The 15,064-nt window shown below is 39.1% G+C and overlaps 1 protein-coding gene across 2 annotated transcripts in view; it reads right to left on the minus strand.

Annotated features, from left to right (window-relative positions):
- The window catches only part of CAB39L (calcium binding protein 39 like), a 92,505-nt gene that overhangs the window by 13,314 nt on the left and 64,127 nt on the right, over positions 1–15,064 (minus strand). For both annotated transcript variants that reach the window (XM_021689442.2, XM_021689441.2), the window contains 3 exons: positions 9,712–9,880; positions 2,918–2,977; positions 447–512 (listed from right to left, as the gene is read on the minus strand). In XM_021689442.2, the coding sequence (XP_021545117.1) occupies positions 447–512; positions 2,918–2,977; positions 9,712–9,880 (295 nt within the window). The remainder of the gene's footprint in view (positions 1–446; positions 513–2,917; positions 2,978–9,711; positions 9,881–15,064) is intronic.

Consider the following 15,064-nt stretch of genomic DNA (forward strand, 5'->3'; position numbering starts at 1 on the left):
ACTGGGACTCTTTTTTTTTTTTTAAGATTTTATTTATTTATTTGAGAGAGAGAGAATGAGAGACAGAGAGCAGGAGAGGGAGGAGGGTCAGAGGGAGAAGCAGACTCCCCGCCGAGCAGGGAGCCCGATGCGGGACTCGATCCAGGGACTCCAGGATCATGACCTGAGCCGAAGGCAGACGCTTAACCATCTGAGCCACCCAGGCCGCCCTCAACTGGGACTCTTAAAGAAATTTGATATTACTTTTATTTTATTTTTTTAAAGATTCCATTTATTTATTCATGAGAGACAGAGAGAGAGAGGTGGAGGCAGAGGGAGAAGCAGGCTCCCTGCGGAGCAGGGAGCCCGATGCGGGACTCGATCCCAGGACCCCGGGATCATGACCTGAGCTGAAGGCAGATGCTTAACCATCTGAGCCACCCAGGTGCCCTGTAATTTGATATTACCTTTAAAGATTGTCTCTTAGTCACATAATTCTCAGACTGAAGCAATTTCTCATAGTCTTCAAAAATCTAATGAAAAGAAAATAAATATTAGAGTGTAAAACCAGCAGTGGTTTCTCTGCATTAGGTTTGCTTGCTCTCTTGCTTCAAAAGTAAATCCCCAACCCACTAGGCCAGTGCAGCCCAGCTGCTGTGCTTTGCATCTCTCTCTGTGCGTAATAACTCTATGCTGATCACACTGTCCACAGGGAGCTTTCCCCCATTTCATCATCCTCATTTACACATAAAGACACTGGGGGGTAGGAAGGTCAAGTGATACAACAGATGTACTTGTCCAGTTTATTTTAGTTCTGCAAATTAAAAATTGAGTAGAAAAATGGAGTATTTGAGTCTTCTCAATACTCTTTTGAATAAAACATCTATTAACTCATCTATTAACTGAGTAGCAAAATAACACCTTTCATGCCATTTTAGAGAAGTTGGTAGCTGGTAGCTATTAGTGCATGAATAATTTAGGAAAAGATTCAACACACTTAGGGCTTCACATGATACCCCATGAAGAATCAAACTGTCAAGTTCATAGTGTGGACAGGTAGAGGAATGGGGCAACTTTTGCCACAAAATGGCCATGCTAATCCCAGCTGGTCTCTCTGGAGGACTTCCACACTCCCCAAAAGCTGGGGGATGCTGGTGTTTGGGGCTCCTGTTTCCCCCTGTGGCTGTCAACCATCGCCTGGGGCCTTCAGTTTCACATAGAGTGCCAGACGCTGGGGAAGCTAAGCGTCCACCTCCTACCACGCAAGGACACGCCTCAGAGACCACGGAGGTGGGAGGAGCGAGCCCAACGGAGAACTGAAGGCAGGAGAGTCCAGGGGCTGAGGAGGGAGGAAAATAGTCCTGGGTCCTCAGAGGGCCAAGTGTGAGGTGTGTGTGCATGGATGTGATGAGGGCAAGCAGTGCACACAGAGGATAACTGCCAACAAGGAATTAAGAAAGTGAAAAGTAAAAACAAAACCAGGTAGCGCACATTAAAGTCATAATAATTATATGAAGGACTTACTGTTTATTCTGACAGGATTTTGTGGGACATGAAATTTATCAAATTTTGTGGTAAGTTTTGTAAAATTTTAGTTCCAGTATAGTTAACATACCGTGTTATATTAGTTTCAGGTGTATAATATAATGATTCAACACTTCCATACATCACCTGGTGCTCATAATGACTAGTGCACCCTCAATCCCCATCACCTATTCCCCCATCCCCCCTCACCTACCTCCCCTCTGGTAACCATCAGTGTGTTCTCTATAGTTAAGAGTTTGTTTCTTGGTTTCTCTCTTTCTCTCTTCTTTTTCCTTTGCTCGTTTGTTTCTTAAATTCCACATGAGTGCAATCATATGTAACCAGAAACTTCAAATACATGTATAAGGTATGACTGACTCCCCAGGACACCAGTTGCAAATGCTCCCATTTCATAGTTTACTGCTAAAGAAATATGAAACTCAGAAAGTATGAAATGTCTGAGGGAGCATGAGGTCTCGGAGCTGGTGTTCAGGTCAGTGCAGCAGGCTCAGTGTCTGTGAAGCTACCAAATTACACAAGACGTGACTATAGGTACAAAGACAAAATCAGGTAAATAAGGGATCAAAGAGAATGAGTTTACCATCTTACAAATTATTGCGTACTATTTCTTGAATGCAAAGCATTCCTGCACAACACATTTCCATCACTCATTCTACAGAAAAAATTAGTAGCTGATGCCGTGGGTTTTGTCATAAACTATCTTAGCTCTCTTATTTTCACTTATTATAAATGGACATCTAATGAGTCTTTAACATTCCATCTAGCATCTACAGTTTCTGATCAGGTTCCTGCCTCTCAGGGAGCTCAAGAACCAGCCAGGAAGGTACAGACACATCATAATACAATGTGGAAAATGGTGGCAGCCAGGGTGGGGAGGGAGCAAGCATGCATGTATGTGGATGGGTGGGATTAGGGAAAACTTCCTAGAAGAGTCACGGTTCTAACCCTAAGGATGGGTTAGATTCACCATTTGAGAAGGGACTTGGAAGACAAATATTTTGGCATTTCTACAAGTAAGTAAAACTAATTATCAAGCAAGTAAAATGATTTCTTTCAGTGAGGGTGGAGTGCTCTTCTCTGGTTACCTACTGCCTCTTAAGGGCAATATGGATGCTCTTAAATCAGGATCAAAGTAAGCAGGTGCCAGTCATTTTCTGGAGCTCTGGATACAACAACAGAAACAGGTGTGAAAAATGAGAAAGCCCTAATCTCCTGCCATCCTCAATTTTCCACAAAGTTTCCTGATGACTTCGCTTCCAGGTAAATGGACAAATTGGGTGCATGGTAGACATGGTTGGTGTCTGTTGTGAATCATAAATAGGAGCAAGTGTCCATAGATCTAAGCGGGGGGAAGAGAAAATGAGGTAAAATCTTAAAAAGGACTTCTACTTACAGTGTCATAATTTTGTTCTAAGAAGTCTGCGACCAACACTTTATGTCTGGTTAGTAAGTCCTAGAAAAAGAACAGTTAAGTGAAATAAAATTATTATAGCTAATAAATTTTATAAATCTGGCTTTTCTAAGAATTTTATAAGTCCATTCATTTGAAACATAAAGGTTTCTGAAGAATATTTTCTTTACATCCACAAAATTATTTCCATTCTTAGTTTAAGATGTGAAATACAAGCTTGTTTCATGTCAACAACAAAAAGTTTTAATTCATATCATTGTTAAATTTATGATAGGAATAATTTAACTAGTGAAACAAATAGCGCCTAAGAGATGGGGTTACAGTATATTTCTTCAAGCCATGACTACATTGTGATTATGATCTAATAAATATCCAAATAAAGTTTATGACCTATTTGAAATGTCATAAATAGCTATTTTTCTTTTTTTTTTTAAGATTTTATTTATTTATTTGACAGAGAGAGACACAATGAGAGAGGAAACACAAGCAGGGGGGCGTAGGAGAGGGAGAAGCAGGCTTCCCGCCGGGCAGGGAGCCCAACTCGGGGCTTGATCCCAGGACCCTGGGATCATGACCTGAGCTGAAGGCAGATGCTTAATGACTGAACCACCCAGGCACCCCTGTTTTTCTTTTTTCTTTTTTTTTAAAGAATGCCTAGTGGCTTAAAACCATATCTCATAAGTTAACTTAAAAGATTTTTAGGGGGGACGCCTAGGTGGCTCAGTCGTTGAGCGTCTGCCTTCGGCTCGGGTCATGGTCCCAGGATCCTGGATGGAGCCCCGCATTGGGCTCCTTGCTCAGTGGGAAGCCTGCTTCTCCCTCTCCCACTCCCCCTGCTTGTGTTCTCTCTCTCACTGTGTCTCTCTCTGTCAAATAAATAAAACCTTTAAAAAAAAATTTTTTTAGGGATTTCAACTTTTAGTTTTTTTACTTAACCGCGTTTAAAACAGAGGTGCCAATTTAAAACAGAGGTGCCTAGGATGCTGGGAAGCTAAAAAATGACACTTAACTGAGCCATCGCAGGCTCATCCTGCTCGCAGGTTAATGGACTGTGTGGTGGTGTGCAGTGACTGACTCATACAGTGCACACTTTCAGAGCTAAAGACAAGTAGACTGATCTTATTACAGGCATGACTCTCAGAAAACTGAACAAAAGCATAAAGGAACATTTGACTGTCTTCAGCTCACACCTAAATTATATCCTTAATTCACCTTACTGTTGAAAGAAAACAAGCCTCACCTAATCCCTTTTATACGCTTAGAGGCTAAATACTCTGGGTAGAATGTAGAATTTCATTAAAAACATAACAAGAATTTTAAAGTTTTCCAAAATAAGTTCTTATACTTTAATACACATTTAATTAAAACTTCCTAAAAGCATACAGAAGATCCACAACATAAATTCACAGAGAACAAGAAGGCAGCAGCAATGGCAAAACTCACCTATTTCTATTTTACTAAGTAAAATATTGAAAGCATTCTTGCGCTATTAATTTTCAAGTTCAAGAACAATGATATCATTTCATTACTTATCATCACATCTTGATTGACCACTGCGCCTATTAGTGGAAACCGGTACTTTTTTTTCCCCAGTAGAACATCCAGTATTCTGGAACTGGAATTTTAAAATGGGAAAACCCTCTATAGGAATTCATTCCTGGTCTGTCTGAGGTCAAAATTCAAACTAGCTCCTCTCTCAGGGGACCCCCCCCAAAAAAGAATAAGGTACTTCCACAGTATTCTTTGCGGTGTCTAGTTTTCAGACACCCCCTTCCCTAATGTCCTGAGCAGGATCAGTGATTTTTCTGAGGTGACCCTAGTTGGAAAGAGTTTCTTTCTAAAGGCTGCAGCAGACCTTGGCTCCAGCTGTTGCAACAGTCGGCAGGCTTGAGTATGGGGACTGTGCCCTCTCATGGCCCCAGGCCTGCGCACACAGTGATGGAGGCAGCCTACGGAGCACCATGCAGATGAGGGCTGCCTGGGAAGGTTTCCATTCATTATACATTAGTGCTACTCCAAAGAAAGAGGAATCGGGAGGGAGTCCTGTTAGTAGCACCTGGGCCAAATTCCAAGGGAAAAAACTTGAAATAACTTACATATCCAATAATAGAGAAATAAAATATGATGGGGTAGAATTCCTCCAGCATGTGTAGATGGTGGGTGCAGCCAATAAATGATTCTCTCTCTCTTTCTCTCTCACTCACACACACACACACTCACACTCATGTGTATATATTCATAGCTATACCCTCAAATTTCTGTACGTAGTAGATGCATGTACAAAGCTGGAGGAATTGACCATATATATACATATACACCCACGCATATATATACACACATAGTACAAAGACAAATACAATTGCTGCATCATTATAGATCATATAAGAGTGGAAAAAATTAGCTAAAATCCTACCCAAAAAGGAAAAAGCAGAAAGTTGCAAAGAAAAATAAAGTTCAAATTTTAAAAAATTTAAAATTTTAAAAATTATTTGAAACAGTGTACTCTTTCATTGCACCTCCCCACAATTCTGTTTTGACAAGACTAAGTTTTGCATAGTGTATGTATCATGCTAAAAAAAATGTGACATTGCTAAGCGAGTGACTTCTGCACACCTTGGGAGACCCAGGGCGGAGTGACAGAGACACACTCAATGGCAGGGATGTGACAGTAGATGGGCCAAACAGCAGCTGCCATTCATGGAGGATTTACTCTGTGTCGCGGAGCGTGTAGAGCGCTTTACACATGCTATTTCTAATCTTCACAACTCTGCAAAGCAGGGATTATGTTCTTCATCTCACAGATGAGGAAAACGAAACTCCAAGGTTAACTACCTGCTCAAGGACACAGAGCCAGTTAGGTGGCAGAAGGAGTTGAAACTCAAACCCCTCCTATCATGTCAATTCTTGGAAGGAGGGATGAAAAAAATTCTGATCATCAGGAATGCTTTTTGGGAAAGGACAATTTGTAGACAACACTGTGACAAAAAATATAAACAATGTTAAAACATTAATGAATAAACTGGGCAACAGCCATCTTGGAGTTCAAAACAAAAAAGGCTAGTCTAAGAGGTTAAAAACAAAAGACAAAACCAAACAAAAATCAAACTAAAACCAAGCCAAACAACTAAAACCCCTCGAAGCCATCTACTTAAAAAGAAACAGTGATTTATGGTCACTGTTCTATTGTATTAACCACAGCATTTTGGAAAAATACAGAAATTGGCATTTCCAATATTGTTGACATACTGGAAAACTTTTTTTTTTCAAAGATTTATTGGGGGGGGGAGAGAGAGAGAGAAAGTGAGCATGGGGGAAGGGCAGAGGGAGAGGGAGAGAGAATAATAAGTAGACTCTGAGCGCGGAGCCTGATGCGGAGCTCGAGATCTCAGGATCTGGAGATCATGACCTGAGCTGAAATCAAGAGTTGGATGCTTTTTTTTTTTTAAAGATTTTATTTATTTATTTATTTGACAGAGAGAAAGAGAGATAGCAAGAGCAGGAACATAGTAGGGGGAATGGGAGAGGGAGAAGCAGGCTCCCCGCTGAGCAGGGAGCCCAATTTGGGGCTTGATCCCAGGACCCTGGGATCATGAGCTGAGCCAAAGGCTGATGCTTAACGACTGAGCCACCCAGGTGACCCCCCACTTTTTTTTTTTAGCATACTAGAAAACTTTTTATGAGTTTATTTAGATTTAGATTTTAATTTAGATTTTCAGAGACTTAAGTTTGATGGAAAATATGCTGAGGTATAAATTAACATCAATTTACTTTTGATATTTAATATTGTGCTGCAAACTAAATTGGGTTGGACATATGATAGCAAGACATTATTATCAAGTATAGTTTATTTTATTAAATGTTGAAAAATCTTTGAGGAAATTTTGAAAAATATATATTCGTTTCTATTTGCTTTTTGCCTCCATTAGAGTTTTTTCTTTGTTTGTAATTATTTGTGAAGCTTTATTTACAGTCTTTAAAAAACAGAACCAACTTTGTTTTCATGACAGCAGAGTCATCAGATAGAAAAGGGGAAGAAATGGGACTACGCTATCTATTAATAGAAAACATCTCCTTAGCTGTTTAGGCACAGACAGTTCGCTAGAAAGAAATGGAATAATTTTTTGTGTTAAATGTCATTCTTCAGATTTGATGCATCAAGGCCTCTCTCACCGTGTGCTCTAGATAGACTTTGGTGGGGTTCATCTGCAGCCAGTGTACAACCTCTGCTTTGCCGGGTGAGACTGAGTGGCCCGTGGAACGGAGCGGGCCCGCAAGTGACACAGCACTCTGAGCACATACCCCGGCTTGTCGCCCTTGCTCCCCTTCCCTCCACCCACCAGGCAACTCTCCTTACTGCTGTTCCCAGCCTTTTCCTCCCTCTCTTTTCTTCTTTCCCCTCACTCTTTGCTCTTCTCTTCTTCTCTTCTTCTGTCTTCTTCATCCCCCCCTAAAGTCCCCGTTCTTCCTTCTCCTTATTTCCCTTGCCCTTTGCCTTCTATCCCAGACTTGCAGGTTCGGCTCTTCCTCCGCCTGTCTTGTCAGGGAGAATCTAGGGGGCAGGCAGGACTGGAGGGAGACATGTGGAAAACCCCAGCAGGCTGGTGACCGCTCTCCCTTCAAACCCAGATTCTAGATTGGTTCCGTACTTACTTTGGGCTTGGCTGAGGCTTTTAGGGAACAATGGCACTATGGCTCCTTTCCTCTCCTTTATCAGGCAATTCAGCCCTGGTTCCAAACCTGCACTCCCCACCCCCCATTTGTTAAAACAAAAGTGCCACAGTAAATTGTCCTCCTCAAACAGGACTGTGACATGAGTTCTTATCAATTCAATTTTCCTCATTTCATGACGTTTCCAGAGATATTGTGGAAATGTCAGGATAGACTATGTCGCAGGCAGCAGCTGCCCAGACTTGCCTACCCCTTCACCAGGCTATCTTTAGGGCGGGGTCCACTCACCAGTGCTCCCTCTTCTTGGTCACAGAAAGCCCCTCTCACTGCACTGCCACAGGCCCCATCCCTTCCCTTTGCTAGAGTTTCTTCCCCCCAAGGTCCCCCTTCCTCCTGCTCTCCCCAGTCCCTGCTGTTTCTTGTCTCTGCTCCCTGACGCTCTCTCACACTTCCTGCCACCATGTGAGCCTATGTATCTCCTAATGGATTCAGGGCACCTTCTCAGAACAGGCTGAGTAAATCCCTAGGCTATAAATAATACATGGTTTTCAGTATAACGAACTACCGTTTTCACCTTTCTTGACCTCTGGAGAGCTGTTAAAAGGAACTCTTTCTCATTCAGGTCATAGGCAACTTTGAAGTCATTTCCATAAAGTAATAAGATTAAAGTATTTACTAATACTGGTATATGGACTATGTCAATATTATTAAAGTATGTATTTAAGATAATATATAAAAAATAAAAAGTCATACATGGATTACAATTAGGTAACAATATATATTTCTATCCTAAAAAAACTAGAAGTAAATTTGGAATGACATAAATGGAGCAAGTAAATTGCTGAAATGCTGTTAAAGAAATGAATCTGAATATATACATTTAAACGAGTCTTGTCTACTTTGTAATTGACTTGTTTGTCAATGATGCCATTACATCATCAGCTTAAAATATTTTCAGAATTCCTCTTCTAAAATTGTCTTCAGAGCCATGTGGTATACACTGAAGAAAATCAGACTCTATTTTAGTCATTTTAAAATTTATTTTTATTATCATTACCCTTATTATTACCAAAACCAAAAATAGTTCTAGCTACGACGATCATCCACTTTACCCACTACTCTGAATGTCAAAAGTTTTGCGCTGTTTCCAAAACTTTTATCTGCCCTCGAAGGATAAAGCTTGGTCATTACTGAAAAATAACATGTCATAGACAATGATACCAGTTTCAAAATATATTAAATAATGGCAGGAACATAAGAATAAGTAAATGATTTTCTAAGACAGAAACCTTTAAGGTGACATCATTCATTGGATGTAGAAGTTCTAGTATGTTAGTTTGCAAATTAGCTACATTATTTTCTAATATGCTTTCTGAACAGCTTTTTGATGGTCCAACTCAGAAACAGGAAGTAGAATGGTGGTTGCCAGGGGCTGAAGGGAAGGGAGAAATGGAGCATTGTTGTTTAACACCTATTAGTTGAACAACAGTGTGAATATATTTAACACTATTGAACTGTACACTAAAAAATGGTTAAGATGGTAATTTTATGTTATTTTACAACAATTAAAAAATTTTTAATATAAAACTAAGATTAAATTCATTTCCTATTTAGTAACAGAGTAGATGATAAGCTTATAAGACTATAGATGATTATGAAAAAACCACAATTCATTTATTAGTAATTTGTTTCACTGGATGGGACTTTACAATTACACTGAGAAAGTACCCCAGCAGGTAAACTCTGATCCTCCTTCCCTGATAACCTTCCAGAGGTATTCAGTGCATGCACCTTATACCCTTTGTTTTTAACATAAATGAAAGCATGCTTTGCAGAGAATACTACATGTTCCTTTTTTCACTTATATATTGCAATTCATTCTGTATGAGTTTGTGACAAGTATTTTGAGTTGTTTTTTCCAACTAACAGGCCTGATAGAATGCATTACTGATGCTCTTATGATTTGCATCACAGTTGGTTATGTTCAGGCCTAAGGAATAGCCTTTTCTGCTTTTTAAAATTAAACTGCCTCCTCAGAGGCCAACTGACTTTAACTAAATGCTAAAACTAAATGACCTAGCTGATTCAGAAAAAAAAAAAAAAATTACCTTAAAAGTAGCAAAGGCATCTGAAGCAATATCAAATGTTGACAACTCCACATACTTAAAGAAGTCTCGGAACTGATTAGAAAAGAGGATGGTTTTGGCAAGTGGTTCGTGTCGAATACATTCTCTCAGCATAATCCCACAACGTAAGGCGATCTGTGGGGCTTCATATCTAAAGCATAAACAAGAGAGAAATAGAGAACACTGTTATCCTATTAACAAAATAATATTAATGGCATCAAAAGAACCATTTCAATACTGCTATTAAAGGAAGCATACATACCATTTGTCACAGTTCATTCAAACACCATTCATTCAATACCTACTTGAATATCTAAGATGTGCCTGGCACTATTCCAGACGCTGAGGACATAATAGTAAGCACAACAGGTCACTGCCTTCCTGGAGTTCCTATTTTTTAGTGGGAATACTATTTAATGGGGTAAGAGACAAATTATAAACAATGAAAAGAAATTTCATATTCTGAGAAGTGCTATTAAACTGAAGACATTAAAATATTTATACTACAGAGTATGACTACTTGATTTACTTTCATTTAGACCGAGGGGTCAGGGAAGGAGCAAAGCATTCCAGGCAAAGGGAACTAACTGCAAAGGCTCCAAGGCAAGAACCAGCTTGGTGAGTGAGAGAGAAGGCCAGTGTGGCTAGAACGCAGGGGAAGAGTAATGAACGGTGTGAAATGAGGCAACAGTGGAGACGGCAGGGGCCAGATCACATACAGCTACATAAGCTAAGCTAAGGAGTGTGGTTTTAAAATGTGGTAGGAAGCCTTTGGAGAGTTTAAAGCAAGAAATTAACATGGCCTAACATATGCTTTAAAAAGATCACTCTGGGCATCTGTGGAGAATCTATTATAAAACAAGAGAAAAAATGGGGACACCTGGGTGGCTCGGTTGGTTAAGGATCTGACTCTTGATTTTGGCTCAGATCTCAGGGTTGTGAGATGGAGCCCTCATGGGGCTCCATGCTGCGCATAGAGCCTGCTTAAGATTCTCTCTCTCCCTCTCCCTCTGCCCCTCCCCCCTTCTCCTGTGCACTCTCTCTCTCTTAAAAAAAACAAAACAAAAACCAGAAAAATGAGCTGGAAAGTTAGAATGAGAGCAGGGGGACCGGGTAGGAGGAGGAGAAGCCCAGTGGGAGATGATGGTGGCCTGACTGAGGTGGTAGTAGTACATTAGCGGACTGTGGGCAGATCGTGCATATTGTCTGGAGGAAGAGTCAACAGGCCTTGCTAACGACATAGCTGGGGTAGGGTGGGGAACAAATCTGGGGTGAGGGAAATTGAGGACTCAAGGATTCCCATATTTTTGGCCTGAATAATTGGGTAGATGGTGGTGCCAATTTTTAAGATGAGTAAAACTAGTAGTAGATGAACAGGTCAGTGAAGAAATTAAAAGTTTGTTTCTGACCATGTTAACTTTGAGATGCCTAATATCTAAGTAGAGATGTCTCCTTGAAAGTAGAATATATCTATCTGGGGTTCAGGAAAAAGATAAGGATAAGGATAGATATGACATGCACATATATACAATCTGTATATAACAGATGACCAATAATAAATAGCTGCGTATTGAATGACTCACTGAAATCATGAATTACAGCTCGAAACAAAAACTGCACTAGAAAAATACAATGTTTACTATAGGAAACAATTCAGGACTGGCACATTACATCTGTTCCATTCCTAATTTAATAACAATGCCTCAAGTGTCAAATTCAACACTGAGGGGCGCCTGCGTGGCGCAGTCGTTAAGCATCTGCCTTTGGCTCAGGTCATGATCCCAGGGTCCTGGGATTGAGCCCCACATCAGGCTCCCTGCTCGGCGGGAAGCCTGCTTCTCACTCTCCCACTCTCCCTGCTTGTGTTCCCTCTCTCGCTGTGTCTCTCTCTGTCAAATAAATAAATAAAATCTTTAACAACAACAACAACAACAAAATTCAACACTGAAATAAATCTAGTTTGCGTTACATTCCAGTGTATGATAAGGTTTCAAGAAAGTGAACAAAACTTAGCTCAAGTAAAACAAGCTCAGTATTAAAATGATACAGTTGGCAACTGCGTAGTAAATAGTAGAAAAGAACAAAGGGAGATATAGTGGTAAAAGACTGGGAAGTACACATCGGATAAAAAAAAATCTTATTTCATTTCATTTCAGTTAAATACAATATTAATTTTTATGGTTCTAATACAAAGCCCACTGGGAAAAAACTCAATTATTTCAATTCTTGAAAAAGCGTTTTCCTATAATGTTGAGGACAGAAGAAAAATGATATCCATAAAGGGCCTACATAACCTTTCAAATTTACCATGAATTTTGCAGATTAGAAAAATTCCAGCAAAAAATATTTTTAAAAGCAAAAAAGACCACTGAACAGATGAGAACTAAAATGAACAGATAAGAAAACTGAAAATCAAAACAAAACCACTCTTACACAAAACTTCATGATATAACTCACCAAATATAAGTGATAATATTTTGTTGAGCAATAAAAAATAATGCATTATTCTTTAAAAGACAACATCTACATGACATTTGATTCAAGAATAGAATCTCTCTCCTACAACTTAGGAAACCGGCTACTTTGCAAAATCAAATCTACAAATACAGTAGGGGAAATGGTAAACAAGTATATTTGAGAGGATTCACGAAACTAGGGTAGTATTTATCATTTTTGTCCTGTTTTATGCCAAATACTATCTCTAACTCTCCTTTGAGTATTCCCTGAATAACTCATATTAACATTAAATGCTAATATATTCAGATAGGCATGATTACTTGCAGAATATTCAAAAATGCCTATTTATAGTGTTAATAATTTCTCTTACCAGAAGAACTTGAAAATCAGCCTGCTGGTACACATGGAAGAGTTATAGATGGAAAATATTAAAATGTTATAAAAAGGGGTGTATTTTCTAAAGTGTGAAGGAGAAAAACATTGCTGTTTACTGGTAGAGTACTTTAGAAATATGAAATAAAGACTGCTGGCCTAGAGAAAGAACCTATGACCATTAAAATCTAGACTTACTAGTGAAATATTTATGGACTTTTGTAACTTGGCCCTAACCTTAACATTTCAATTTCATTTTTCATCCCATTCCCTACAATTTTGGGGTATGTCATTCTCTCAACCTAGAATGTCCTTCTCCTTACATCTCTACCTCTAAGATTGTCTCTCATCTTTCAAGGCTTAGTTTAAGTACCACCTCCTCCTTGAAGTCTCTCCCAATAACCCACCACTCAGGATTATTCTCTCTCTCCTTCATATTCTTACAACAGTTTGTAATTCCAGTTTAGCACTTTTTTCAATCTATACTACGTTATATCGCCAATAAGTAGTTATAAATCTGTTTTCTTCACCTCATTTCAAACAACTTCATTGATGGGGATAGGTTTTACTTGTTACCGTCTTGCTCTCTTGTTACTTTCTCCTTTCCTCCTCTGCTCCCATCTCCATGTGCTGTCTGTATCTTATTTGTTACTCTCCCCTATCCCCACCTCAATCTCCAGAGTGCTTAGCATAATGCTGCACAAAGTAGGCATATAATGAAATGAATTCTTCTTTCTTCTCCTCCCCCCACCCTTTTAGAGAGAGAGAGAGTGTGTGTGTGTGAGTGGGGGGGGGGGGGGAGGAAAGGGAGAGGAAGAGAGAGAATCTTAAGCAGGCTCCACGCCAAGTATGGAGCCCTATGCAGGGCTCAATCTCACAACCCTGAGATCATGACCTGAGCCAAAATCAAGAGCTGGACGCTTAACCAACTGAGCCACTCAGGCGCCCCTGAAGTTAATGAATTTCAAACGCTGACTGAAATTCTTAATACTAGAACTTTAATGAAACTCAAACTCTGGCTTAAACAAAAAGCTGTATGATCTATAGCCAACATTTTTCTCATTTCTTGATTTAATTTCCAAACTGAGATCTATAAAAAGTTTATATTCCAAACTCTTGTGTATAATTAGTTCACTTTTTCCTTTCATTTGGTAAAGTTTATTGGAACCATCTGTGATACACTATTTATTCTTGAGAACTAAAAAAATATTTTAAAAAATATTCTTCTGGGTCAGAACACTTGTTGCATCCCACTAGTTTGTGCCTAAGAGTGGAAATGTCATTCTCTGAGATGAAAGCTTCTTAAAGTTAGAAATACATTGGGATATACAGAGAAATTCTTGATTTTTGTCAGTAGCCTTTAAGGGATCTATAATTCACATATATCATTTCAACCTTACTACCCTCTAGGATATGGGATTTCTGATAGTTTATTGCTCCACAAATTTAGCCTATCTTAAGTTTCAAATCCCAATAACATAAATATCCTTACTCTTGGTACAGAATAAATATCTATTCTGTTCCACTTATGAAAAAGGTTCCCAAGGGCAGGGACCAAGATGAATCACTGTGCCTCTACGATGACTAATTTATGTCAGATTGCTAATAAAGATTAATCCAATACATGTTGTATCATTATTTTATAGAACTGAATTATATCTTCCTTTTTGATTTGTATTTTGGATCATATAGTCTGGCCTCTAACTATGTTAGTATAAAGAAGGCACACTACTATACATGCATGTTTATTCAAATAATCACAGCATATAAGATCCCTTTCAAGTTTAAGAAAAGCTAAAATGTAAGAGCAATTGTCTCCTCTAGCAGTGAACTACAGTAAACATTATACAAAAACTCGTCAGAAGATCTCATGAAAGAATATCTCAAGTTAAGAACACATATAAGGGGGGAAAATGACTTGTGTTGTTGCTGGAAGCAAACAATGTCAGGCAGTAGTTGGAAAAGTTCTGTAAAATGTCACTTAACAAACACTTGGCCTCCTCAATATAGGCAAGAAGTTTTGCTTTTAATCTAGATATATTTGCTTACTTTAAAAATAGGGAGAAAACTCTGTCCACTAAAAAGGCTTAGAAGCAATAACAATCCAATGAGAAGCCCAAGCATCCAGATTATAGTCTCTAAGAACCATTCCTCACTAAAAAGAACATGAGTCCTTGGTGTAAATGGCTGATTCCAAGTCTGTTAGGAAATATACAAGATGGGCCTGGTATATCTTGTGCCAGAAAGCAAGGAATCTCACTTGCTAATGTGAGTAATATCAAAAGGACATGAAGTAACTTGAAGGATAGACAACTGAGCACCAGCAAGAAAAATAAAACATATGAAAAAAATTAAACCCACAAGTTTATAATGATAATGAAGGGATGGGGGAGGGAAGAGATAGAGAGAGAGAGAGAGATAAAAGAAATTCATTAGATGCCAATGGAAGTTCCTGGGGTAACAACTTATTTCTCTCTAAATTGATAATGGAAAGAAAAGAATTAGG

This window comes from Neomonachus schauinslandi, chromosome 3 (assembly GCF_002201575.2).
Source record: "Neomonachus schauinslandi chromosome 3, ASM220157v2, whole genome shotgun sequence".
NCBI classification, from domain to species: domain Eukaryota; kingdom Metazoa; phylum Chordata; class Mammalia; order Carnivora; family Phocidae; genus Neomonachus; species Neomonachus schauinslandi.